Source organism: Lampetra fluviatilis, chromosome 63, assembly GCF_964198595.1.
Source record: "Lampetra fluviatilis chromosome 63, kcLamFluv1.1, whole genome shotgun sequence".
Classification (NCBI taxonomy): Eukaryota; Metazoa; Chordata; class Hyperoartia; order Petromyzontiformes; family Petromyzontidae; genus Lampetra; species Lampetra fluviatilis.
This window is the reverse complement of record NC_136337.1, coordinates 2,122,698-2,150,031: the sequence shown is the minus strand read 5'-3', so window position 1 is coordinate 2,150,031 and position 27,334 is coordinate 2,122,698. Positions and strand designations below refer to the sequence as shown.

Sequence of the window (27,334 nt, the reverse complement as noted above, 5' to 3'; positions counted from 1 at the left end):
CCATCCACACAACATCATGGATGCATGCCGGGTCCAAGCAAAAACATCTGCTGGACTACATAGTGACAGAACTGACCATCGACTAGTCATCTGTAAGATGCGCCTGCCATTCTTCAACTCCAGTGGTGGGTTTACACCCAGGACCCCATTCAAACCCTTAGTGGCATGGTCTCGGCTAGCTGATGAAAGTTGCAAGCGAGAATGTAATCATCGCTTGCGGCTGGGATTGGCATTGTCCCTCACTCCTGATGTCGAGGGGAAATGGGCGAGATTTAGGACTGTGGCTCATGCAGCTGCAATGGCTACTTTGGGTACACGGTCCAGACCTCCCCAGAGAACCTGGCTGACAGAGGAGGTGTTCAAGCTGGCTGAGAAAAAGCGACAGGCCCACTCTCATCGGCTACAGCATCCCACGTCGGAGAATGAGGAGGCTTACCGCAGCCTTTGCTCGGAGGTTCGGTGTCTCTTTGTGTGTCTCTCTCTCCATATGTGTCTCTCTCCATGTGTGTCTCTCCTCGTAGTTGCTATTTCCGTTTCTTCTCTGACATTGACATGCTAATCATCTCTTTGGCACAGCCCCCGGTTGCTGGAGCCGTCTCACATTGACATCCTAATCTCTTACATTTACATGCAAATCCCATCTCTAGCTCTGCCCACCTCAAGCATCTCTTTCTCCTGATGACGACTGCTTGTGTTGCGATCGAGACGTCGCGATCGATACATTTTCTATCTACGTGACTTTAACAGAAAGAACCAAAGAGGGTTGAAGAGAAGCCGTTTATTTTGTCTGTACAATGCGATTTTAAATCGTGGATGCGTTCGTTATGTACACCTGGAGAATATATATTCTACGTATTTTGTGCAATTCTAATCAATGTTTTTTTCAACACCCTTCGATATCGTACAGCAATAGCAAATGTATTTACCGACGGCGCTCATATTTTATACCTGTAACAACACTGTCAACAGCAAACGTTTCTTAATATAAAATGTTTTTAGAAAAATATCGTTCGTGCTATTGTAATACTTTATAAAAATGGCACTTTCTACACATGAATGTAGTTGCAAGATTAAGGCTGTGGTATGTGTGTGTTCAACTTATTCTGGGCCGTACGTAGCTAACAACGCTCATCTGAGGTACGGGGGAAGGACAACAAACTAAACACAACACAAACAAGCAGTTCTGAAAAAATGGGTCTCTGTCTGAGTCTATGGGTCTCTGTGTGAGTCTATGGGTCTCTGTGTGAGTCTATGGGTCTCTGTGTGAGTCTATGGGTCTCTGTGTGAGTCTATGGGTCTCTGTGTGAGTCTATGGGTCTCTGTGTGAGTCTATGGGTCTCTGTGTGAGTCTGTGGGTCTCTGTGTGAGTCTGTGGGTCTCTGTGTGAGTCTATGGGTCTCTGTGTGAGTCTATGGGTCTCTATGTGAGGAGTCAATAGATCTCTGTGTGAATCTATACATGGATGTACTTACGGTAATACATAAATGCAAACGTACTTACGAAAGTACGTACACGTGCTTACGACAGTATGTGTGAGTCTATGGGTATTTGTGAGTCCATGGGTCTCTATGAGTCTATGGATATCTTTGTGAGTCTATGGTTCTATGTTTGGTGAGTCTAGGGTCTCTCTATGGCAAGTCTATGGATCTTTGTGTGAGTCTATTGGTCTCTGTGTGTTGAGTCTATGGGTCTCTGTGTGGGTCCATGGATCTGTGTGAGTCTACGCGGCTGTGTGAGGAGTCTATGGGTCTCTGTGTGAGTCTGTGGGTTTCGGTATGAGTCTATGGGTCTATATGTCAGTCTATGGGTCTCTGTGTGAGTCTATGGATCTCTATGTGAGTCTATGTGTCTCTGTGTGAGTCTATGGGTCTGTGTGATGGGTCTATGTGTCTCTGTGTGAGTCTATGGATCTCTGAGTGAGTCTATGTGTCTCTGTGTGAGTCTATGGGTCTGTGTGATGGGTCTATGTGTCTCTGTGTGAGTCTATGGATCTCTGAGTGAGTCTGTGTATGCGAACATGTTGAACTTCTTTTGCACCGTACGTAGCCAACCGTTCTAATCGCAAATGAGCATGTGTGTGTGGGGAGCGGTGGGCCAGCGGTTAGCTCACTCCCCTACAAACCCGGCAGAGATCCGACTTCAATACCCACTCACGGCCGACAAATACTGACGTCAAATATCTGAACCGGTCCTGGACCTCCCCTAGATCGACTCGGCCTGATATGTGGATACAAAGGCGGCCGGGCGTGGTGTGCCACAGTGCCGGTCTTCATAGGTGCTCACTAACAGCACTTGCCCCAACAGTCTTATAAAGGCTATCCAGGGATCTTTGTATTTGCCTTGCAGGTTTGTGAATGATAACATGTGCAGTTAAAGATACAGCATTGTATTACTTTTTTTCTATTCGGTAAAGCAAAGTAAGAAGATTTTTAATGCGAGAACAGTGGCATTTTCGACCCCACAATGTATAACTATAAAACTCGAGAACATAAGCTAAAACTAAACTAAACTTTTATTTCTTTTACCAGGTAAGGCTTACTGAGCAATGTAGCTCCTTTTTTTTATAAGCGAATCTGTCTATCACAAATGATGGCCCAATGAATTAATATCTAAACACGTGATTCTAAATGTGGAGGAGAAAAACCGGAGGACCTGGAGAAAAATCTACGCTACCACGGGGCGAGAGAGAGAGACGCAGACTCTAAACATATACAAGCAGGCATCGTCAGGGTTGGGATCGAACCCACGACCTCCTGTATACCAGGCGAGGTAGTTAACATCTCCTAGCCACCGTGGTGCCCCGATTGCGCCCTCGCATCGCAGGGCGTTTACAGAGACTCCTCTACTTACGAACGAGTAAGATTCCAAAGGGTCTGTTCGTAAGTCGATTTGGTCGTAAGTCGATTTATTTGTCAGTCCAAACGCGTTGTACGGCGTGTACACTAAACACGGGGAATGGCTTTAAGCGTTGTATAATCTCCTGTAGCTGTAGATGCCACCGATTCTTCACGTTCTGCAGATGTAGATGCCACCACCGCAATCTAGTGCGTGGATTTTGAACTTATGAGTCTCGGTCCGAACAGGCAACTGGATATACAGGCGGCTTTTTTTCGTATCTCTGAAAGTTCGTAAGTCGGGTGTTCATAAGTAGAAGAGTCCCTGTATATAGAAAACGTATGCGCCAGACATTGAACGTTCTGTGTCACAGCCGAGGTCAAGAGGACCCGGAGTAGTCACCACTCCACTTCCTGATGCCCCACTGAACAATGCAATGCGGTGTTACCCAGAAACCCTCAAGTCGACCCCAACACCCCAGGCTTGCTGTCTCGAACACCAACACCTACCCACACACCCCAGACCCATAGACTCATACAGAGACCATAGACCCACACAGAGACTCATACGCTCGCATAGAGACGCATAGACTCACACAGAGACCCGCAGACTCACACAGAGACCCATAGACTCACATAGAGACCCATATACTCACATAGAGACCCACAGACTCACACAGAGATCCATAGACTCACACTGAGACCGGACTCGCACAGAGACCCGTAGACGCACACAGAGACACATAGACTCACTCACAGAGAGACCCATCGATTCATACAGAGACCCACACGCAAGTCCTTGCATGCTCAACCATAAAACCCGATGCGACTCCAGCCACCGTCAGTACTTATTCACGTCGCAAGCAAACGACCGATATGTAGCAGGCGTTGATCTGAACGCCACGCGATAGTTGTCAGAGCCATCAGCAGCGGCGTACGGGAATCCAAGTGTCTTGTCAGCATGGCTTCGAACGCTCAACAGCTGATGCTGATGATGGTGGTCAGAATTTATGTTCACGCCATACGTGGACAACTCTTGCTGCTGCTGCAGCTGGTGATGGTGCTGGTGACTGTTATGGTGGTGGTGGTTGTTGTGGTTGTGGTGTTGATACCAAAGAGATAATCGTGAGCAGGTTTCTTCATCAACTGACATCTCGTCAGCTGTGACTTGAGGCTGTCCATCAGCCTGCTGCTGATCTTGCTGATGGTGGTGGTGGTGGAACTGCAGCTGATGGTGATGATGACGTTGTTGATGTTGGTGGTGGTTATGACCGGTGCTCAGATTGATGACGCCTTGAATCTGCGGCGAGCATTCGAGCGATGCTCTTTCAACCCCTTGCTCCTCCACGCGCAGCTGCTGTTGATGTCGCTGCTGCTGTTCACTCCCCTCTCCGCCCAGGTACAATCCACTCTGCTGGTCCCGCATACCATCATAGGCAGGCAGCATCCCATGGGCCTGCTGATATCTTAGGGGCATGCGGTCGTCACGGCCATCGCCACAACCTACTCCATATCCTCCAGCACCTCCTCGTACTCCAACAACATCTCCACCACCACCCACGTGGTGTCCATGCGGGCCACGTGACGGGACGCCCGTGTGAAGCTTCGAGTTTGTGGACGGCATTGGAAACGTCGACACCGCACTCCTGGGGCTTGCTTCTCGTCTCAGGCTGTCACCACCACCACCACCACGACCATCACAAACACCACTACCACAAACACCACTACCACAAACAACACCACAAACACCACCACAAACACCACCACCGCCGCCGCGGCTGCTGCTGCTGCTGCTGCTGCTACCGCTGCTCAGGTTGACGCTGTCAGGGCTCTCAACTTTGGGCACGAGCAGCGCCACCATCGTCGTCGTCGCCATCTGTGGCGAGAGCTCGCGCACAGCGAGCGAAGCCGATGACGACGCTGCTGATGACGCTGACGATGCTGATGACGATGATGGAGACGCCGACGACAATAACAACGAGGTGGAGGAGGAGGATGATGATGATGATGACCACGATGACAGCGGACGATCCGGGCCACCAGCAGTCCCCACTGAGGCCCGGGCGAGCTTCAATTCTGAGGCCTCCTCATCGGTGTAACGATGATCCATCACGTTGAATCCTCCACCACCATCACCGCCATCACCACCACCATCACCACCATCACCACCACCATCACCACCAGCCCGCCGCTTCCGCTTGAACCTCCTCCTCCGTCGCAGGAAGCTGCCGTTCTCGAACATGCTGTGCGAGTCCGGGTCCAGCGTCCAGAAGCTGCCCTTGCCAGGCCGGCGATCGTCTCGTGCCACCTGGCAGATTGGAGAAGGCAGACAGGCAGGCCGTGTGAGTGTGTGTGGGAAGTGTGTGTGTGTGAGTTATGGGTATGTGTGTGCGAGTGCCCATCCGAACAACAAGCACAAAGATAATGGGGAAAGTGCGCAGTGACCGGCTGTCACCCGGGCGATCGCTGCGAAGCAGACACGGCGGAGGCTGGACGCGTCTTTGGAAGAAAACTGGCTTCGAGACTGTACAGCTCCTCGCTTGCAGAGCCGCCTGCAGATGTGCCAACTGACTCATTATTGAGTCGAGCAGTTCGTTCTGTGCTTTGCGTGTCAATGAGTCGGTTCGCGACCCCCGTAGCTCTGTGGCATGTCATGATGGGTCCTGCTACACACCAAACACCCATTAGCCAGTCAACATGGTCTGTGCACAGTACTTGTGACGTTCTTCGCCAATAAATGTTGACGATCGAGATGGCAGTGTGTTTAACTGGAAGACAATGCATTCTCCCGGTCTGCCGTCTGAGTTTGACCGACCTGGAGCCAATGCAAAACTCCAAGACCCCGGTACCAATGTTGGTGGCAGAGGTGTCAATGTTCATATTCTTAGGTGTTTTCGGTAAAGTTACGTAGTTAAAACATCAAAATTAATAAAAATAAAATAAAATAAAAATCACGACGTTTCGGAGGCAACACAAGTCTCCGTCATGTGTTGCCTCCGAAACGTCGTGATTTTTATTTTATTTTTATTAATTTTGATGTTTTACCTACGTGACTTTACCGAAAAAACCTAAGAATATGAATCCTTGCAGACACGAAAGCTTCAAATCTAGTGTCAATGTTCATCGCACGGCTGCCAAGTAAGACATCGCTGCCCGACTACATCTACACGTCGCATCTCAAACCGTGCTCAAACGGTGCTCACGCTGCTGATTGTCCACCTGGAAATTTTTTTATTCAGCGAGGGGCTGTTACCCAGACCGGTTCAACATGGCGCAGGCAACACCGCTGCTGAAGAAAGTTGGCTTGAGCCACAGTGACCCCGCAAACGATCGCCCGATCGCAAACCTGAGTGCGATTTCAAAGGTCATGGAGTGCATGCGTCTGAAACGGTCACTTCCCCACGTCGCTGCGACAGGCAGATCTAATTCGTTGTAGTCAGCGTACCGGAAAAGTCACGTAGGTAAAAAAATTCAATTAAAATTAATAAAATAAAAATAAAATAATAAAAATCACGACGTTTCGGAGGCAACACAAGCTTCCGTCTTCAGGTGGAACCGTCACAGCCCGCTTGCTTGTGTTGCCTCCGAAACGTCGTGATTTTTATTGTTTTATTTTATTTTACTTTTATTAATTTAAATTAAATTTTTTTACCTACGTGACTTTACCGAAAAAACCTAAGAATATGAATCCTTGCAGTCACGAAAGCTTCAAATCTAGAAGCGTACCGGAAGTTCCACAACACTGAGAGGGCTCTACTAAAGATCACTGATGGCCTCCACAAGATCACGGATAACCGGGGTGACGCAATCTTGGTTGGCCTCAATCTCCCAGCCCCTTCGACACCATTCACCACAAGATACTTATCGGGCGGCTAAGGTCAAGGTTCGGTGTATCGGGCATGGCATTGGGGTGGATTGAGTCGCACCTACATGGTTGATGACAGTTCGTCAAGCTAGTCGGCGTACCACGGGGGTCCGTAGTCGGGCCCTTGGCCGATGTCTTCTCATCGCATCACATCAAGTTCCATCAATATACTGATGATACCACAAGTGTACTCCGCAGTGAAGTCAAGGTTAGCTATGGAGAGCCTCAGTAACCGCTAAGATTGCACGCGAGTGGCACACGTGCGCTTTGCACGAAAAGAAATGCTGCTTAATCCAGAAACATTGGAGGTTCTGCTCTTTGGCACTCGGGCTCAGGCAAAAAACAGATTGTGGGAGGATCGGGTGTGGTGGTCGCGGACTCCAGGATTCAGTTCTCTACTTATTTAAAGAGCCCCGGCACCATACTCGACCAGAACATGTCATTTGATCATATCAGGGCTCTACGACACACTTGACCACTATTGAGTCGTGACATGGCCAACATTGTGGTGGTGTGTAGCATATCGTCGACAAACCGCGATGATTACAACTCAATAATCGAGCCTTTTTCGATTTAAAGCTTTCGTGACTGCAGGGATTCATCGTCTTGGTTCTTTCGGTAAAGTCAAGTAGAAGGGAAATAATAAAATAATAAAAATAAATAAAATAAAATTCTCACGACGTTTCGGCCACAATACAAGCAGCCGTCCTCAGGTGAAGAAACAGAGCTGTCGGAAAGACAGCGCTCCAATGAACACCGCCAAGCTTGGCAGCGTACTGTATTTAAGCTGGGTGGGAGGAAAAGAGCACCTTAGAGTCGCGGCGTCTCTGTTTCATTTCTTATTATTTTATTATTTCCCTTCCACGTGACTTTACCGAAAGAACCAAGAAAATCGAGCCTTGTCGGTTGCTTCTGGTTGCTGGACAAATACATGATTCGGTCGCGCTCATTACACATCAAGTGCATGCCCCAAATTAACCACAATACCTCACTGATCTCGTCAAGGAACATAAACCATCATCACGCGATCGACGCAGCGGCGGATTTTGGCTAACCATCGAATGAAAATGGTCACCGCATCGCGCGGCGCTTTCAGATGCGCTTCTATGGCCATTTGGAACACACTTCCTTCCGATATTATGAAGCCACTATGGAGCTATGATGCACTTTTAGATCATCATCTAGATTGACAAACGCATTTTTTAAAACTGCTTGTTTTGTTTAGTTTGCTGTCCTTTCACCGCACCTCTGATTAGCACTATTGGCTACATATTGTGAAAGAAGTTCAACATACATAGACTCACATAGAGACACATAGACTCACATAGAGTACCCATACACTAACACAGAGACCCACAGACGCATAGAGACCCATAGACTTACCACACAGAGACCCATAGACTCACATAGAGTACCCATACACTAACACAGAGACCCATAGACTCACCACACAGAGACCCATAGACTCGCACAGAGATCCACAGACCTCCGATTAACACGGTTGGCTTCTACGTAGGGTGGTGCGAAATAAGTTCAACATACATTTACGTGCATACAAAGACAAAGACAAAGATCCCCTGTATAGCCTTAACAGACTGTAGGGGCAAGTGCTGTTAGCGAGCACCTATGAAGGCCGGAACGGCACACGAGGGGGTGGGTGGCCAGCACCACGCCCCACCGCCTTTGTCTCCCTAGTGGCAATGTTTACGCACCGCACCAGGTACTCATCTGAGGCTGAGTCGACCTAGGGGAGGCCCGGGACCGGTTCAGATAATCGTCACTGATGTTGGCAGTGAGCGGCAATCGAACCCGTGTCGCCGGGTTCATAGCGCAGCGGAGCGCTAACCGCTGCGCCACGTACACAACAACAACAACAACAACCGCCATTCGCCACTAAGTGGCGGTGACGTCACCACGACGCTTGTGCCAGGCCAAGTGCACACACACACACACAGACACGTACGTACGTGCACGTACCTTGACGAAGCACTCGTTGAGGCTGAGGTTGTGTCGGATGGAGTTCTGCCAGCCCTGCTTGTTCTCGCGGTAGAAAGGGAAGCGCCCCGCTATGAACTGGTAGATGGCGCTCAGGGTCGCCCGCCCCTCCGCCGAGTTCTGGATGGCCATCGCGATCAGGGCTATGTAGCTGTACGGGGGCTTCACCAGATCTTTGTGCTGCTGCTGCTGCTGCTGATGAAGCTGATGAAGCTCCTGCTGCTGCTGCTGCTGCTGCTGTTGATGGTGTTGCTGCTGGTGGTGGTGGTGATGCAGCAGGAGGCTTTGAGGATGCTGTTGATGTTGTTGATGTTGTTGCTGGTGCTGCTGGTGCTGTTGGTAAGCTCCGTATTGCCTTGACAGAACGCCGGAGCATTGAACCGCACCAGGGCAGACCACGTGTGGGGAGGAGGCTACGTTCGTGGGTGGGAATCTGGCCTGCATCGTAGACATGGTCCTGGTATAACAACAACAAGAACAAATATATACACGTAACAAGACATGCACATTGCGGATGGGCCACGGTCAATTACACAGTCCGTGTGTTCTATAACGCTGGTGGTGGCATAACAAATCATCTCTATATATAAAAGGGAAATTTGTGATTATGTGGGTCTGTTCAAAATGTTCAGCGTGCTTCCCGACATGCAACAAACTTGAAATTTGCCATGTGGGTACTTTCCAGATAGTACACCATGCACAAATTATAAAAATACATTTTAGTATTTTTTTTGGGGGGGGGGGGGGAGTTCAATAATGCATCTTTTTTTGCACGGCAAGTGAGCTGTGACGTCACATCTGTCACGTGACCCGCGCACGTGGAAGCGTGACGCGTTGTAGTGTAGTGGTTAGTGCGCCGCGCTACGAACCCGGCGAGCCGAGTTCGATTCCCACTCACGGCCACCACCGGTGACGATTATTTGAACCGGTCCTGGGCCCTCCCCTAGGTCGACTCAGCCTCAAACGAGTAACTGCTGTGCTGTGTGAACATCGCCACTGGGGAGACAAAGGCGGCCGGGCGTGGTGAATCCAAGTCCCGGGCGAAGCCGGGTAGTAAAGCGAGTCTATAATATAGGGGGGAAGCGCAAGTCTGTTCTATATTGCCCTGGTGGTGGTGGTAGTTAAAATTGCGTAATAATAAATAATGTAATTATGTAGGTGGGGAATAAAGCACAAGTCCACGATACACACATACACACACACACGTGAGATGATGCGTAACGCAGGGCTGAACACAACTAGGCTGATGGCGCGTGGGTTAGCAATCTAGAAGCAGGATCCAGCAGCATCCCAATGCCTCGTGCATTGATGATGATGATGATGCTACGCCCCATTACAACCACTGCTTATTCCTACTCGCTCTGCGTACGTAGTTATACTCTTATGTTTTTTCGGTAAAGTCACGTAGGTAAGAAATAAAATTAAAAGTTAATAAAAGTAATAGTGGAAACAAAATAAAATAATAAATCACAGGTGTGACGGTCCCACCTGATGACGGAGACTTGTGTTGCCTCCGAAACGTCGTGATTTATTATTTTATTTCCATTATTACTTTTATTCACTTTTAATTTAAATTTTTACCTACGTGACTTTACCGAAAAAACCTAAGAGGATGAATCCTTGCAGTCACGAAAGCTTCAAATCTAGAATTAAGTACGTAGTTATGTTCACTCAATCCAATTAGCACCCGTGCCATCAAAAAAGACATGCGTTCCCGGAAACGTCCGTCACGTTATACCTCCAATTCGCGTTCTGAAAACATGCGTTACAGGAGAACGGAATGTACGTGTGTATGTAGAACTGCTTTGGCACCACTGTCCGTGGGCAAACTTGGTTATTGGAGGTGCGGGGGTAAGGACAACGAACTAAACACAACAATAAGCAGTTAAAAAAACGAGTTTTCAATTGAGAATTGAAAGTGCATAGCTCTAGCGGCTTCCTAACATCGCAAGGAAGAGCGTTCCAGACGGTCGTAGAAGCGCATTTGAAAGTTCTGCGCGATGCGGTGACCATCTTTGCTCGATAGTTGGGCCAAAAACCGCTGCTGTGAGGATGAGCGGAGTTCGCGTGATGGTGGTTTTATCGCTCCTTGCTGATGAGATCAGCAACGTGGTGTTGTGGTTCGTTTGTGGCAAGCACTGGACGGACACAGTGTTGGATCAGTTTTTGCTCATATGCAACGCATTCGCCACCGGTTTCCCTTTGTAACGAATGATGACAATAACAACAACAACTATCAGCAAGTTTCATAGTGTGCCCTAAGAGGTCTGCTTGGTCAGTCCTTTGTGCTTAGCACATGCAGTTCGTCCGGGGATTCTCAATGGCCAATTAAAATCATCACCAGCATGTGAGTTGCGTGGGTGGAAGAGTGAGGGGTGATTGAGTGAGTGGGTGAGTGAGTGGGTGAGTGAGTGGGTGAGTGAGTGGGTGAGTGAGTGGGTGAGTGAGTGGGTGAGTGAGTGAGTGGGTGAGTGAGTGGGTGGGTGAGTGAGTGAGTGGGTGAGTGGGTGGGTGAGTGGGTGATTGAGTGAGTGGGTGATTGAGTGGTGGGTCAGTGGGTGAGTGGGTGATTGATTGAGTAAGTGGGTGATTGAACGAGTGGGTTATTGAGTTAGTGCGTGAGTGGGTGGGTGATTGAGTGAGTGGGTGATTGATTGAGTGGGTGATTGAGTGGGTGATTGAGTGAGTGGGTGAGTGAGTGGGTGAGTGGGTGGGTGAGTGAGTGAGTGGGTGAGTGGGTGGGTGAGTGGGTGATTGAGTGAGTGGGTGATTGAGTGGTGGGTCAGTGGGTGAGTGGGTGATTGATTGAGTAAGTGGGTGATTGAACGAGTGAGTTATTGAGTTAGTGCGTGAGTGGGTGGGTGATTGAGTGAGTGGGTGATTGATTGAGTGGGTGATTGAGTGGGTGATTGAGTGGGTGATTGAGTGGGTGATTGAGTGGGTGATTGAGTGAGTGGGTGCTTGAGTGAGCGGGTGAGTGCGCGAGCGAGTGAGCGCGCGAGCGAGTGAGCGCGCGAGCGAGTGCGCGAGTGCGCGAGTGCGCGAGTGCGCGAGTGCGCGAGTGCGCGAGTGCGCGAGTGCGCGAGTGCGCGAGTGCGCGAGTGCGCGAGTGCGCGAGTGCGCGAGTGCGCGAGTGCGCGAGTGCGCGAGTGCGCGAGTGCGCGAGTGCGCGAGTGCGCGAGTGCGCGAGTGCGCGAGTGCGCGAGTGCGCGAGTGCGCGAGTGCGCGCGTGAGCGAGTGAGCGCGTGCGCGAGTGCGCGAGTGCGCGAGTGCGCGAGTGAGCGCGTGAGCGAGTGAGCGAGTGCGTGAGTGAGTGCGTGAGTGAGTGCGTGATTGAGTGAGTGCGTGATTGAGTGAGTGCGTGATTGAGTGAGTGAGTGCGTGAGTGAGTGAGTGCGTGAGTGCGTGAGTGCGTGAGTGAGTGAGTGCGTGAGTGAGTGAGTGAGTGCGTGAGTGAGTGAGTGCGTGAGTGCGTGAGTGAGTGAGTGCGTGAGTGAGTGAGTGCGTGAGTGCGTGAGTGCGTGAGTGAGTGAGTGCGTGAGTGAGTGAGTGCGTGAGTGAGTGAGTGCGTGAGTGAGTGAGTGCGTGAGTGAGTGAGTGAGTGCGCGAGTGCGCGAGTGCGCGAGTGAGCGCGTGAGCGAGTGAGCGAGTGCGCGAGTGAGCGAGTGAGCGCGTGAGCGCGTGAGCGAGTGAGCGAGTGAGCGCGTGAGCGAGTTAGCGCGTGAGCGAGTGAGCGCGTGAGCGAGTGAGTGCGTGAGTGAGTGAGTGCGTGAGTGAGTGAGTGCGTGAGTGAGTGAGTGAGTGCGCGAGTGCGCGAGTGCGCGAGTGAGCGCGTGAGCGAGTGAGCGAGTGCGCGAGTGAGCGAGTGAGCGCGTGAGCGCGTGAGCGAGTGAGCGAGTGAGCGCGTGAGCGAGTGAGTGCGTGAGTGCGTGAGCGAGTGAGTGAGTGCGTGAGTGAGTGAGTGAGAGCGTGAGTGAGTGAGTGAGTGCGTGAGTGAGTGCGTGAGTGAGTGCGTGATTGAGTGAGTGAGTGCGTGAGTGAGTGAGTGCGTGAGTGCGTGAGTGCGTGAGTGAGTGAGTGAGTGCGTGAGTGAGTGAGTGCGTGAGTGAGTGAGTGCGTGAGTGCGTGAGTGAGTGAGTGAGTGAGTGCGTGAGTGAGTGAGTGCGTGAGTGCGTGAGTGCGTGAGTGAGTGAGTGCGTGAGTGAGTGAGTGCGTGAGTGAGTGAGTGCGTGAGTGAGTGAGTGAGTGCGTGAGTGCGTGAGTGAGTGCGTGAGTGAGTGCGTGAGTGAGTGAGTGCGTGTGTGAGTGAGTAAGTGCGTGAGTGAGTGAATGCGTGAGTGAGTGCGTGAGTGAGTGCGTGAGTGAGTGCGTGAGTGAGTGATCGAGTGAGTGTTTGAGTCAATGGGTTTCAGTTTCATGTATTTGGTATAGCCCTGTGAGCCATTCGGCTCTTGAATCGGGTGCAACCGCAACAAACAAAAAACATGAACAAGAATACAGGGTGAGTGAGTGGGTAAGTGAGTGAGTGATTGAGTGGGTGGTTAAGTGAGTGGGTGAGTGAGTGGGTGAATGAGTGGGTGGTTAAGTGAGTGGGTGAGTGAGTGGGTGAATGAGTGGGTGAGTGAATGATTGAGTGGGTGGTTAAGTGAGTGGGTGAGTGAGTGGGTGAATGAGTGGGTGAGTGAGTGGTTGAGTGAGTGAGTGGGTAAGTGAGTGAGTGATTGAGTGGGTGGTTATGTGAGTGGGTGAGTGAGTGGGTGAATGAGTGGGTGAGTGAATTATTGAGTGGGTGGTTAAGTGAGTGGGTGAGTGAGTGGGTGAATGAGTGGGTGAGTGAGTGGATGAGTGAGTGAGTGGGTGGTTAAGTGAGTGGGTGAGTGAGTGGTTGAGTGGGTGAGTGATTGAGTGGGTGAGTGATTGAGTGGGTGGTTAAGTGAGTGGGTGAGTGAGTGGGTGAATGAGTGGGTGAGTGAGTGAGTGGATGGTTAAGTGAGTGGGTGAGTGAGTGGGTGAATGAGTGGGTGAGTGAGTGGGTGAGTGAGTGAGTGGGTGGTTAAGTGAGTGGGTGGTTAAGTGAGTGGGTGATTAAGTGAGTGGATGAATGAGTGGGTGAATGAGTGGGTGAGTGAGTGGGTGAGTGAGTGGGTGGTTAAGTGAGTGGGTGAGTGAGTGAGTGGTTGAGTGGGTGAGTGATTGAGTGGGTGGTTAAGTGAGTGAGTGAGTGAGTGGGTGAATGAGTGGGTGAGTGGGTGGTTAAGTGAGTGGGTGGTTAGGTGAGTGGGTGAGTGAGTGGGTGAATGAGTGGGTGAGTGGGTGGGTGAGTGAGTGAGTGGGTGGTTCAGTCAGTGGGTGAGTGAGTGAGTGGTTGAGTAGGTGAGTGATTGAGTGGGTGGTTAAGTGAGTGGGTGAGTGAGTGGGTGAATGAGTGGGTGAGTGAATGATTGAGTGGGTGGTTAAGTGAGTGGGTGAGTGAGTGGGTGATTGAGTGGGTGAGTGAGTGGTTGAGTTAGTGAGTGGGTAAGTGAGTGAGTGATTGAGTGGGTGGTTATGTGAGTGGGTGAGTGAGTGGGTGAATGAGTGGGTGAGTGAATTATTGAGTGGGTGGTTAAGTGAGTGGGTGAGTGAGTGGGTGAATGAGTGGGTGAGTGAGTGGATGAGTGAGTGAGTGGGTGGTTAAGTGAGTGGGTGAGTGAGTGGTTGAGTGGGTGAGTGATTGAGTGGGTGAGTGATTGAGTGGGTGGTTAAGTGAGTGGGTGAGTGAGTGGGTGAATGAGTGGGTGAGTGAGTGAGTGGATGGTTAAGTGAGTGGGTGAGTGAGTGGGTGAATGAGTGGGTGAGTGAGTGGGTGAGTGAGTGAGTGGGTGGTTAAGTGAGTGGGTGGTTAAGTGAGTGGGTGATTAAGTGAGTGGATGAATGAGTGGGTGAATGAGTGGGTGAGTGAGTGGGTGAGTGAGTGGGTGGTTAAGTGAGTGGGTGAGTGAGTGAGTGGTTGAGTGGGTGAGTGATTGAGTGGGTGGTTAAGTGAGTGAGTGAGTGAGTGGGTGAATGAGTGGGTGAGTGGGTGGTTAAGTGAGTGGGTGGTTAGGTGAGTGGGTGAGTGAGTGGGTGAATGAGTGGGTGAGTGGGTGGGTGAGTGAGTGAGTGGGTGGTTCAGTCAGTGGGTGAGTGAGTGAGTGGTTGAGTGGGTGAGTGATTGAGTGGGTGGTTAAGTGAGTGGGTGAGTGAGTGGGTGAATGAGTGGGTGAGTGAGTGGGTGAGTGATTGAGTGGGTGGTTAAGTGAGTGGGTGAGTGAGTGGGTGAATGAGTGGGTGGGTGAGTGAGTGAGTGGGTGGTTCAGTCAGTGGGTGAGTGAGTGAGTGGTTGAGTGGTTGAGTGATTGAGTGGGTGGTTAAGTGAGTGGGTGAGTGAGTGGGTGAATGAGTGGGTGAGTGAATGATTGAGTGGGTGGTTAAGTGAGTGGGTGAGTGAGTGGGTGAATGAGTGGGTGAGTGAGTGGATGAGTGAGTGAGTGGGTGGTTAAGTGAGTGGGTGAGTGAGTGAGTGGTTGAGTGGGTGAGTGATTGAGTGGGTGAGTGATTGAGTGGGTGGTTAAGTGAGTGGGTGAGTGAGTGGGTGAATGAGTGGGTGAGTGAGTGGGTGGTTAAGTGAGTGGGTGGTTAAGTGAGTGGGTGGTTAAGTGAGTGGATGAATGAGTGGGTGAATGAGTGGGTGAGTGAGTGGGTGAGTGAGTGAGTGGGTGGTTAAGTGAGTGGGTGAGTGAGTGAGTGGTTGAGTGGTTGAGTGATTGAGTGGGTGGTTAAGTGAGTGGGTGAGTGAGTGGGTGAATGAGTGGGTGAGTGAGTGGGTGAGTGAGTGAGTGGGTGGTTAAGTGAGTGGGTGGTTAAGTGAGTGGGTGATTAAGTGAGTGGATGAATGAGTGGGTGAATGAGTGGGTGAGTGAGTTGGTGAGTGAGTGGGTGGTTAAGTGAGTGGGTGAGTGAGTGAGTGGTTGAGTGGGTGAGTGATTGAGTGGGTGGTTAAGTGAGTGAGTGAGTGGGTGAATGAGTGGGTGAGTGGGTGGTTAAGTGAGTGGGTGAGTGAGTGGGTGAATGAGTGGGTGAGTGGGTGGGTGAGTGATTGAGTGGGTGGTTAAGTGAGTGGGTGAGTGAGTGGGTGAATGAGTGGGTGGGTGAGTGAGTGAGTGGGTGGTTCAGTCAGTGGGTGAGTGAGTGAGTGGTTGAGTGGGTGAGTGATTGAGTGGGTGGTTAAGTGAGTGGGTGAGTGAGTGGGTGAATGATTGGGTGAGTGAGTGGGTGAGTGGGTGAGTGATTGAGTGGGTGGTTAAGTAAGTGGGTGAGTGAGTGAGTGGGTGAATGGGTGGTTAAGTGAGTGGGTGAGTGAGTAAGTGGTTGAGTGGGTGAGTGATTGAGTGGGTGGTTAAGTGAGTGAGTGAGTGGGTGAATGAGTGGGTGAGTGGGTGGTTAAGTGAGTGGGTGGTTAAGTGAGTGGGTGAGTGAGTGGGTGAATGAGTGGGTGAGTGGGTGGGTGAGTGAGTGAGTGGGTGGTTAAGTGAGTGGGTGAGTGAGTGAGTGGTTGAGTGGGTGAGTGATTGAGTGGGTGGTTAAGTGAGTGGGTGAGTGAGTGGGTGAATGAGTGGGTGAGTGAGTGGGTGAGTGATTGAGTGGGTGGTTAAGTAAGTGGGTGAGTGAGTGAGTGGGTGAATGGGTGGTTAAGTGAGTGGTTAAGTGAGTGGATGAATGAGTGAGTGAGTGAGTGGGTGAATGAGTGGGTGAGTGAGTGGGTGAGTGGGTGAGTGATTGAGTGGGTGGTTAAGTAAGTGGGTGAGTGAGTGAGTGGATGAATGAGTGCTCATCTGAAAGCACGCGCTGCGGTGACCGTCCTTGTTCAATGGCCATTACAATGATACACAATACACACACACACGTGTATGTATGCGTATACATTACACTAAATATACAAAAGACAAAGATCCCTCGTATCGCCTTTAACATGAAATTGGGGCAAGTGCTGTTAGCGAGCACCTATGATTGCCGACACGGCACACAGGAGGGTGGGTGGCCAACACCACGCCTAGCCGCCTTTGTCTCCCCGGATGTTGATGTTTTACACACCGCAGCAGGTTCTAATTGATTTTAAGGCTGAGTCGACCTTAAGGCTGAGTCGAGCCCAAGGGAACAGGTTCGGTGGTGAACGAGGAATCGAACTCAGGCCACCAGGGTTTGTAGCGCAGTGCAGCACTAACCACTGCACCACCGCTCGCCACATACATACAGACAAAGATCCCCCGCATAGCCTTCGCAGACTATTGGGGCAAGTGCTGTTAATGAGTAGCAGTACCTATGAAGGCCTGTGGCACACGAGGGGGGGAGGGGGTGGCCAGCACCACGCAGGCCGTCGTTGTTTCTCCCTATTACACACTGCGCCGGGTACTCATTTGAGGCTGAGTCGACGTAGGGGAGGCCCACGACCGGTTCACATAAATCGCCACTGGGTGTTGGTTGCGGCCGTGAGCGGGAATCGAAGTCAGCTCGCCCCCTAGCGGCAGCTGCGGTCAGACGTTTAAAAAATATAATAATCTTAAACGTAATTTATTGCAAAGATAATCGATTAAGATACGGCAGCGAATGGGGGGGGGGGGTCACACAATGGAATGAATCTTCTTGGTTCTTTCGGTAAAGTCACGTAGAAGGGAAATAATTAATAAAAAAAAATAAAACATAATAAAATAATTCTCACGACGTTTCGGCCACAACGCAAGCAGCCGTCCTCAGGTGAAGAACAGGTCCGTCGAGACGACAGAGTCTCTGAGTTCGAAGACAGAGACTCTGTCTTCTCGACGGACCTGTTCTTCACCTGAGGTCGGCTGCTTGCGTTGTGGCCGAAACGTCGTGAGAATTATTTTATTATGTTTTATTTTTATTATTTTATTACTTCCCTTCTACGTGACTTTACCGAAAGAACCAAGAAGATGAATCCCTGCAGTCACGAAAGTTTTAAATCGAAATGGAATGAATGTCGTGGTCACGACAAAATGTGCAACAGACAAACTTGTGTATTGTTAAAGAATAACTGAAGGTGTTTGCTATGGTTGTATACGGGGAGCTCTGTGTGTGATGCGCCTCTAAAACTAAACTATTATTATATTACAAAATGATGCCCAAATGAGGCTGCGATGAAGCTGTTTTCAGAAACGACCTGGGCCACCACAAATGACAGCTCAACGAAGTGGCTTATCATCGTCATCGACACGTGGAAACTTATGAGTTTGTAGAAATGCGTGTTTCACAAGACTCATAGAGACCCATACTCGTAGAGACCCATAGGTAAGAATAGACGTTTAACTTTTTAAACAACTTTTATTGCCGCCAGCAGCAACAGCACTGGATGCGATTCCGATGTGAAATACACAAAGTCAGCAGCAAAACAATAAACGCTACAAATCCACGCGTTGTGGCGCTAAAAGCACCGCGCACAACACGAAATAAAAGTCACGTGGTGGTGGTGGTGGTCATCGTGCACGCCACGGTGACGAGCGAGCACTTCAGAGACCCACAGAGACCCACAGATACCCATAGAGACCCATACTCATCCAGACTCATAGACCCATAGAGACCCACAGAGACCCATAGACCCACAGATACCCACAGAGACCCACAGAGACCCATACTCATCCAGACTCATAGACCCATAGAGACCCACAGAGACCCATAGACCCACAGATACCCACAGAGACCCACAGAGACCCATACTCATCCAGACTCATAGACCCATAGAGACCCACAGAGACCCATAGACCCACAGATACCCACAGAGACCCACAGAGACCCATACTCATCCAGACTCATAGACCCATAGAGACCCACAGAGACCCATAGACCCACAGATACCCACAGAGACCCACAGAGACCCATACTCATCCAGACTCATAGACCCATAGAGACCCACAGAGACCCATAGACCCACAGATACCCACAGAGACCCACAGAGACCCATACTCATCCAGACTCATAGACCCATAGAGACCCACAGAGACCCATAGACCCACAGATACCCACAGAGACCCACAGAGACCCATACTCATCCAGACTCATAGACCCACAGATAACCACACTAATAGAGACCCATAGAGACCCATACTCATCCAGACTCATAGACCCACAGATAACCACACTCATAGAGACCCACAGAGACCCATAGAGACCCATACTCATCCAGACTCATAGACCCACAGAGACCCACACCAATAGAGACCCATAGAGACCCATACTCATCCAGACTCGTAGAGCCACAGATAACCACACTCATAGAGACCCACAGAGACCCACAGAGACCCATACTCATAGAGACCAACAGAGACCCACACTCATAGAGACCCATAGAGAGCCATAGAGACCCACACTCATCCAGACTCATAGACCACAGATACCCACACTAATAGAGACCCACAGAGACCCACACTCATAGAGACCCACAGAGACCCATACTCATCCAGAATCATAGACCCACAGATACCCACACTAATAGAGACCCATAGAGACTGACAGAGACCCATACTCATCCAGACCCATTTAATGGGGTATCCGTAAATAGATCAACGTGTAGATTTAAACTAAATACGCACACTACAGATACAAGACTGAACACATAACTCGAGTGGCTACAGCCGCAGCAGGAGATGAATACTGGATGTGGTGGACCGCCTAGAGAGATATTTAGGAAGCTGCGCTATGAACCCGGCGACCCGAGTTCGATTCCTGCCCATGGCCATCAACGTCCAATGATAGCGATGTTCAGAATCGGTTCTGGACTTCCCCGAGGTTGACTTGGCCTGATATCGGCCGCTGGGGAGAGACAAAGGCGGCCGGGCGTGGGGCTGAACACACCACCCCCTCGTGTGCCACGCGCGCGTGTGTATGTGTGTGAGCGTGTGTGTGTGTGTCACTGTGTGTGTGTCACTGTGTGTGTGTGTCACTGTGTGTGTGTGTCACTGTGTGTGTGAGTGTGTGTGTGTGTCACTGTGTGTGTGAGTGTGTGTGTGAGTGTCACTGTGTGTGTGTGTGTGTCACTGTGTGTGTGAGTGTGTGTGTGAGCGTGTGTGTGTGTGTCACTTTGTGTGTGTCACTGTGTGTGTGAGCGTGTGTGTGTGTGTCACTGTGTGTGTGTGTCACTGTGTGTGTGAGTGTGTGTGTGTGTCACTGTGTGTATGTGTGTCACTGTGTGTGTGAGCGTGTGTGTGTCACTGTGTGTGTGTGTCACTGTGTGTGCATCAGTGTGTGTGTGTGTGAGCGTGTGTGTGTGTAACTGTGAGTGTGTGTCACTGTGTGTGTGTCACTGTGTGTGTGAGCGTGTGTGTGTGTGTGTGTCACTGTGTGTGTGAGTGTGTGTGTGTGTCACTGTGTGTGTGTCACTGTGTGTGTGTGTGAGCGTGTGTGTGTCACTGTGTGTGTGTGAGTGTGTGTGTCACTGTGTGTGTCACTGTGTGTGTGTGTGTGTCACTGTGAGTGTCACTGTGTGTGTAAGTGTGTGTGAGCGTGTGTGAGCGTGTGTCACTGTGTGTGTGAGTGTGTGTGTCACTGTGTGTGTGTGTGTCACTGTGTGTGTGAGTGTGTGTGTGCGTGTGTGTGTCACCGTGTGTGTCTGTGTGTGTGTGGATGTATATATATGTGGGGAGCGGTGGTGTAGTGGTTAGCGCGCTGCGCTATGAACCTGGCGACCCGGGTTCGATTCCCGCTCACGGCTAACACCAGTGACGATTATCTGAACCGGTCCTGGGCCTCCCCTAGGTCGACTCAGCCTTAAATGAGTACCTGGTGCGGTGTGTAAACATCGCCACTGGGGAGACAAAGGCGGTCGGGCGTGGTGCTGGCCACCCACCCCCTCGTGTACCGTTCCGGCCTTCATAGGTGCTCGCTAACAGCACTTGCCCCTACAGTCTGTTAAGGCTATACGGGGGATCTTTGTCTTTGTATATATATGTGGGGAGCGGTGGTGTAGCGGTTAGCGCTACGCTACGATTCCTGGCGACCCGGGTTCGATTCCCGCTCACCGGCAACACCAGTGACGATTATCTGAACCGGTGCTGGGCTTCCCCTAGGTTCACTCAGCCTCAAATGAGAACCTGGTGCGGTGTGTGGTAAACATCGCCACTGGGGAGACAAAAGCGGCCAGGCGTAGTGTTGGCCACCCACCCCCTCGTGTGCCGTGCCGGCCTTCATAGGTGCTGCTTGCTAACAGCACTTGTCCCTACAGTCTGTTAAGGCTATACGGGGGGTCTTTGTCTTGTATATATGTTTGGGGAGTGGTGGTGCAGCGGTTAGCGCGCTACTGCGCTACGAATCCGAGTTCGATTACCGCTCACGGCCACCACCCAGTGACGATTATCTGAACCGGACCTGGGCCTCCCCTAGGTCGACTCAGCCTCAAAACTAATACCTGGTGCAGTGAAAAGGCGCTGCTGCGGCTCGCTACTACTGACAGCACTTGCCCCAACAGTCTGTTACAGGCTACACGGGCGATCTTTGTCTTTGTTATGTATCTATAGAAATGTGAGCAGAGGGAAGGAAATAGTAACCCTATCTTGTTTATAAACGAGATTTTATTAAAAGAAAAAGTTTGTATTATCTCAAGAGGAAATATTTATTTCCCGTACTTCCCATCAACATCTGTGGCGTTTAAGTGACTGCGACGATAGTTTATGAACTTAAATGTACTTGCGACAGTTCTAACATGTACTTCAACAAGATGAACGAAGGCTAATTTAATTAGACACGTACTTATGATAGCTATTATACCCTTATTTCCGTAAATACATATACATGTACGTACGAATTATATACATGGATGTACTTACGGTAATATATAAATAAAAATGTACTTACGACAGTACGTGCACGTACTTACGATAGTATGTGTGAGTCTGTGTCTCCGTGTGAGTCTGTGTCTCCGTGTGAGTCTATGGGTCTCTGTGTGAGGCTATGGGTCTCTGTGTGAGTCTACGGATCTCTGTGTGAGTCTACGGGTCTCTGTGTGAGTCTGTGTCTCTGTGTGAGTCTATGGGTCTCTGTGTGAGGCTATGGGTCTCTGTGCGAGTCTATAGGTCTCTGTGTGAGTCTATGGGTCTCTGTGTGAGTCTATGGGTTTCTGTGTGAATCTACGGGTCTCTGTGTGAGTCTATGGGTATTTGTGAGTCCATGAGTCTCTGTGTGAGTCTATGGGTCTCTGTGTGAGTCTATGGGTCTCTGTGTGAGTCTGTGGGTCTCTGTGTGAGTCTACGGATCTCTGTGTGAGTCTACGGGTCTCTGTGTGAGTCTATGGGTCTCTGTGTGAGTCTGTGGGTCTCTGTGTGAGTCTATGTGTCTCTGTGTGAGTCTACGGATCTCTGTGTGAGTCTACGGATCTCTGTGTGAGTCTATGTGTCTCTGTGTGAGTCTACGGATCTCTGTGTGAGTCTATGTGTCTCTGTGTGAGTCTACGGATCTCTGTGTGAGTCTATGTGTCTCTGTGTGAGTCTACGGATCTCTGTGTGAGTCTATGTGTCTCTGTGTGAGTCTATGGGTCTCTGTGTGAGTCTACGGATCTCTGTGTGAGTCTATGGGTCTCTGTGTGAGTCTACGGATCTCTGTGTGAGTCTATGGGTCTCTGTGTGAGTCTACGGATCTCTGTGTGAGTCTATGTGTCTCTGTGTGAGTCTATGTGTCTCTGTGTGAGTCTACGGATCTCTGTGTGAGTCTATGTGTCTCTGTGTGAGTCTACGGATCTCTGTGTGAGTCTATGTGCCTCTGTGTGAGTCTATGGGTCTCTGTGTGAGTCTACGGATCTCTGTGTGAGTCTATGTGTCTCTGTGTGAGTCTATGGGTCTCTGTGTGAGTCTACGGATCTCTGTGTGAGTCTATGGGTCTCCTTGTGAATCTATGGGTTTCTGTGTGAGTCTATGGGTCTCTTAAGTCTGTTTCTCTGTGTGAGTCTATGGGTCTCTGTGTGAGTCTACGGATCTCTGTGTGAGTCTATGTGTCTCTGTGTGAGTCTACGGGTCTCTGTGTGAGTCTATGTGTCTCTGTGTGAGTCTACGGATCTCTGTGTGAGTCTATGTGTCTCTGTGTGAGTCTACGGATCTCTGTGTGAGTCTATGTGTCTCTGTGTGAGTCTACGGATCTCTGTGTGAGTCTATGGGTCTCTATGTGAGTCTACGGGTCTCTGTGTGAGTCTATGTGTCTCTGTGTGAGTCTACGGATCTCTGTGTGAGTCTATGGGTCTCTGTGTGAGTCTACGGGTCTCTGTGTGAGTCTATGGGTCTCTGTGTGAGTCTATGGGTCTCTGTGTGAGTCTATGGGTCTCTGTATCAGTCTATGGGTCTCTGTGTGAGTCTATGGGTCGCTGTGAGTATGTGGGTCTCTATGTGAGTCTATGTCTATGGGTCTCTGTGTGAGTCTATGGGTCTCTTCTGTGTGAGTATATGGGTCTCTGTGTGAGTCTACGGATCTCTGTGTGAGTCTATGGGTCTCTATGTGAGTCTACGGGTCTCTGTGTGAGTCTATGTGTCTCTGTGTGAGTCTACGGATCTCTGTGTGAGTCTATGGGTCTCTGTGTGAGTCTAATGGTCTCTGTGTGAGTCTACGGGTCTCTGTGTGAGTCTATTAACAATGAAGAGATACTCGCAAGGTGTTAATTGTGGTTGTTTGGTGAGACTATGTATTATATGTGTGGTGAACTTCTTTCGCACCGTACGTAGCCAACCGTGCTCATCGGAGGTGCGGAGTGAAGGACATCACTAAACTAACGATCGATAATAAGTAATTGTACTCACGTCACGACAGACGCACCGGTCACAGCTTCCAGATGCCAGCAGACGCAGGATGTGATTTTTTTATAGTAAAGTTAAATATTAATAGTTATATTGTAGGGCAGACGAAGAGCCAATCACCACTTAGATATCGCATCGATTAGCTGCGTGATGACAGGTCGTCACACACACACACTCACAACACCCCACATACTCAACAACACACACACCACACAGCACTGCTTAGAGCGTGCGCTAACCCACAGCCGTCGCCCACTCAATGTATAAGAATTCCGCGTCGCACCCAGATGCTTATGTGGTGGATAAATGTCCATAATACATTTGCATACAACACGCCCCCCTCTCTCCACACCCCCCACCCTCGCACGCTCGATTAGCCAATGGGTTGCGTTCGTTTTGTTGGGGCGGGGGGGGAGATGTGAGGGGGCGGAGTTTTGTGTAAAGGGGGCGTGTCCTTCTGTCCATATCTTGGTGTGAGCAGTAGACAGCTACTCTTCGACTTACGAACACTTAAAATAGGAACTTTCAGAGATACGAACAAACCTTCCCGTATGTCCAGTGGCCTGTTTGGACCGAGAGTCGTACGTTTAACCACCACGCAATTGACGGCGGTGGTGGCATCTACATCTGCAGAACGTGAAGAACCAGTGGCATCTACATCTGCAGAACGTGAAGAACCAGTAGCATCTACATCTACAGAACGTGAAGAACCAGTGGCATCTACATCTGTAGAACGCGAAGAACCAGTGGCATCTACATCTACAGAACGTGAAGAACCAGTGGCATCTACATCTGCAGAACCTGAAGAACCAGTAGCATCTACATCTACAGAACGTGAAGAACCAGTGGTATCTACATCTGCAGAACGTGAAGAACCAGTGGCATCTACATCTGCAGAACGTGAAGAACCAGTGGCATCTAGATCTGCAGAACGTGAAGAACCAGTGGCATCTACATCTGCAGAACGTGAAGAACCAGTGGCATCTACATCTGCAGAACGTGAAGAACCAGTGGCATCTACATCTGCAGAACGTGAAAAACCAGTGGCATCTACATCTGCAGAACGTGAAGAACCAGTGGCATCTACATCTACAGAACGTGAAGAACCAGTGGCATCTACGTCTGCAGAACGTGAAGAACCAGTGGCATCTACGTCTGCAGAACGTGAATAACCAGTGGCATCTACATCTGCAGAACGTGAAGAACCAGTGGCATCTACGTCTGCAAGACATTATACAACTTTTAACGCCATTCACCCCTGTTTAGTTTACATGCCGTACAACACGTTTGGAATCGACAGGGGTAAAGTTGGACTTACGACCAAATCGACTTACGAACAGACCTCTGGAACCTAACTCGTTCGTAAGTAGAGGAGTTCCTGTACGATATCTATCAAATATCTAAGAATTAGATATATAGTAAGAGGCGATATTTCGAAGAATGGGTCTTCTGCTGTGAAGGGCCATTGCCCGACACGTCGCCAGTGACATGTTATTGTTGTACAACACTGCGTATGTTCCTTTCTAAGGCCACTACACTGTTCATGACGGGTGGATGAGTGGAGGAGTGGGTGGGTGGATGATTTGGTGAGTGGATGAGTGAGTGAGTGGGTGGATGAGTGGGGGAGTAGTCGAGTGAATGGGTGAGTAAATGGGTGAGTCTGTGAATGGGTGAGTGGGTGAGTATGTTAATGGGTGAGTAAATGGGTGAGTCGGTGAATGGGTGAGTGGGTGAATGGGTGACTAAATGGATGAGTAGGTGAATGGGTGAGTAAGTGGCTAAGTAGGTTCGTGAGTGGGTGGATGAGTGCGGGAGTAGAGTGAATGGGTAAGTGGGTGAGTAGCTGAATGTGTGAGTGGGTGAGCAGGTGAATGGGTGAGTAAATGTGTGCGTCGGTGAATGGGTAAGTGGGTGAGTAGCTGCATGTGTGAGTGGGTGAGTAGGTGAATGGGTGAGTAAATGGGTGAGTCGGTGAATGGATGAGTGGGTGAGTAGGTGAATGGGTGAGTGGGTGAGTAGCTGCATGTGTGAGTGTATGCGTAGGTGAGTGAATGAGTGAGTAAGTGAATGGGTGAGTGAGTAGTTGAGTGGGTGGTTGAGTGAGTGAGTGAGTATGTGAATGTATGTGTAACATATTGCTATCGCATTAATGACACGTTCATAATAAATACGGTATTTACCGTAGAAAGTTTAAATCTTGATTTAAAGCTTTCGTGACTGCAGGAATTCACATTCTTTGGTTCTTTCGGTAAAGTCACGTAGTGTCGATAATTCGCATGTTCGTACATTTAAGTTGGTCGTTCTGTTACAGCGATGCCATTTCCACATTCCCATGGCAGGAGCCCATGATTCCATAACTTAGTCTCATAGTCTATATTCAGCTTAACATATAATAAAATATATTTTTTATTATGTTCTATCTACGTGACTTTACCGAAAGAACCAAAGAGTATGGATTCCTGCAGTCACGAAAGCTTAAACAAATCAAGACTGAGCCACCACCAAATTCACCACAACACCCACGAGAACCACCACCACCACCACCACCGTGAGTGGCTTCACGAACCCTCAAACGGGAGCAGAAACCAGCAACAAAGACCCCCCGCGGAGCCTCTATCAGGCGCTGTGATCAAGTAGCAGCACACCCGCACACCTTTGTCTCCCCGCAGTGACGACCTTCACTACACACCGCACAAGCATGCACTCGTTATAAAGGCTGAGTCGACCTAGGGGAGGCCCAGGACCGGTTCAGATAATCGTCGCCGGTTGTTGATGGTCGTGAGCGGGAATCGAACTCGGGCTGCCAGGTCCATAGCGCAGCGCGCTAATGCCGACACTTTGGGACCGTCCATAAATGACGTCACGCGATTTTGTACGATTTTTGACCCCCCCCCCCCCTTTCGTCACACGGCGTCACAAAAAGTCAGACCACCCCCCAATCAAATATGACGTCACAAAGCTTTGCCCCCCCCCCCACCAAAAAAAACATGCTTCAAATCGCATTTAAAGTATTGTCATTGTAGTGCGTATTTAATGCGGCGCTGCGCTCTGATGTTGCAGGAGAAAACATTTATTTTATTGGTTCTTTCGGTAAAGTCACGTAGAAGGGAAGTAATAAAATAATTTAAATATAAAACATAATAAAATAATTTAAATATAAAACAATTAAATAGGCTGTGGATTTCACACCTGATGACGATTGCTTGTGTTGCAGTCGAAACGTCGTGAGAATTATTGTTTTATATATTTTTTTATTTTATTACTTCCCTTCTACGTGACTTTACCGAAAGAACCAAGCATATGAATCCCTGCAGTCACGAAAGCTTCAAATCAAAAGAGAAGACATTTATTAAAAAGTCTATTTAATTAAGTAGAACGTGTTGTCGCTATTTATTTTAAGTTGCGCATTTTGATTTGACGTCACATTTCTCAAACCCCCCGCTCCCCCATCATCACACATCGTCACAAATGTCTGACCTTCCCCCCCCCCACCACCTTAGGTGCGTGACGTCATTTATGGACGCCCCCATATCATCACAAATCCTCTGAATAGTCAGAGACAAATGCGCTGTCTCGAACCATCGCCACAAAATAGCCATGGCGCGCGTCTTCATTCAGCGGTAGAGCGACCGATGTTCCCCGAGTGTTGATGATGAATGCGTGGCTGGAAGTTGTCAATGACATCGATGAATTCACTGCGAATGTCGATAAGGCGAGATTGGAGCGGCAGCAGCAGCAGCGTCAGCGCAGGCGATGACCAGAAAATGCCGCTCGGCCTATTTCGAGTGAAGCGTCAACACCGTAGCTGCTTTAGCATGTTAAAATATATTTTATTTAAA

General features: G+C 49.8%; 1 protein-coding gene across 1 annotated transcript; it reads right to left on the bottom strand.

Annotated features, from left to right (window-relative positions):
* Window positions 1-1,044: 1,044 nt before the first annotated feature.
* Window positions 1,045-23,566, bottom strand: LOC144951744 (uncharacterized). Its single transcript, XM_078882080.1, has 3 exons — window positions 23,499-23,566; window positions 8,677-9,151; window positions 1,045-5,142 (listed from the first exon to the last, which is right to left on the bottom strand). The coding sequence occupies exons 2-3, from the start codon at window positions 9,145-9,147 to the stop codon at window positions 3,676-3,678; spliced, it is 1,938 nt and encodes a 645-aa protein (XP_078738206.1). The 5' UTR covers window positions 9,148-9,151; window positions 23,499-23,566; the 3' UTR covers window positions 1,045-3,675.
* Between the last annotated feature and the right edge of the window lie 3,768 nt (window positions 23,567-27,334).

Coding starts and splice junctions, on each gene's coding strand:
- LOC144951744 (XM_078882080.1), bottom strand. CDS start 9,147: ATGTCTACGATGCAGGCCAGATTCCCACCCACGAACGTAGCCTCCTCC. Junction 5,143..8,676: donor TCAACGAGTGCTTCGTCAAG/GTACGTGCACGT, acceptor CCAATCTGCCAG/GTGGCACGAGACGATCGCCG.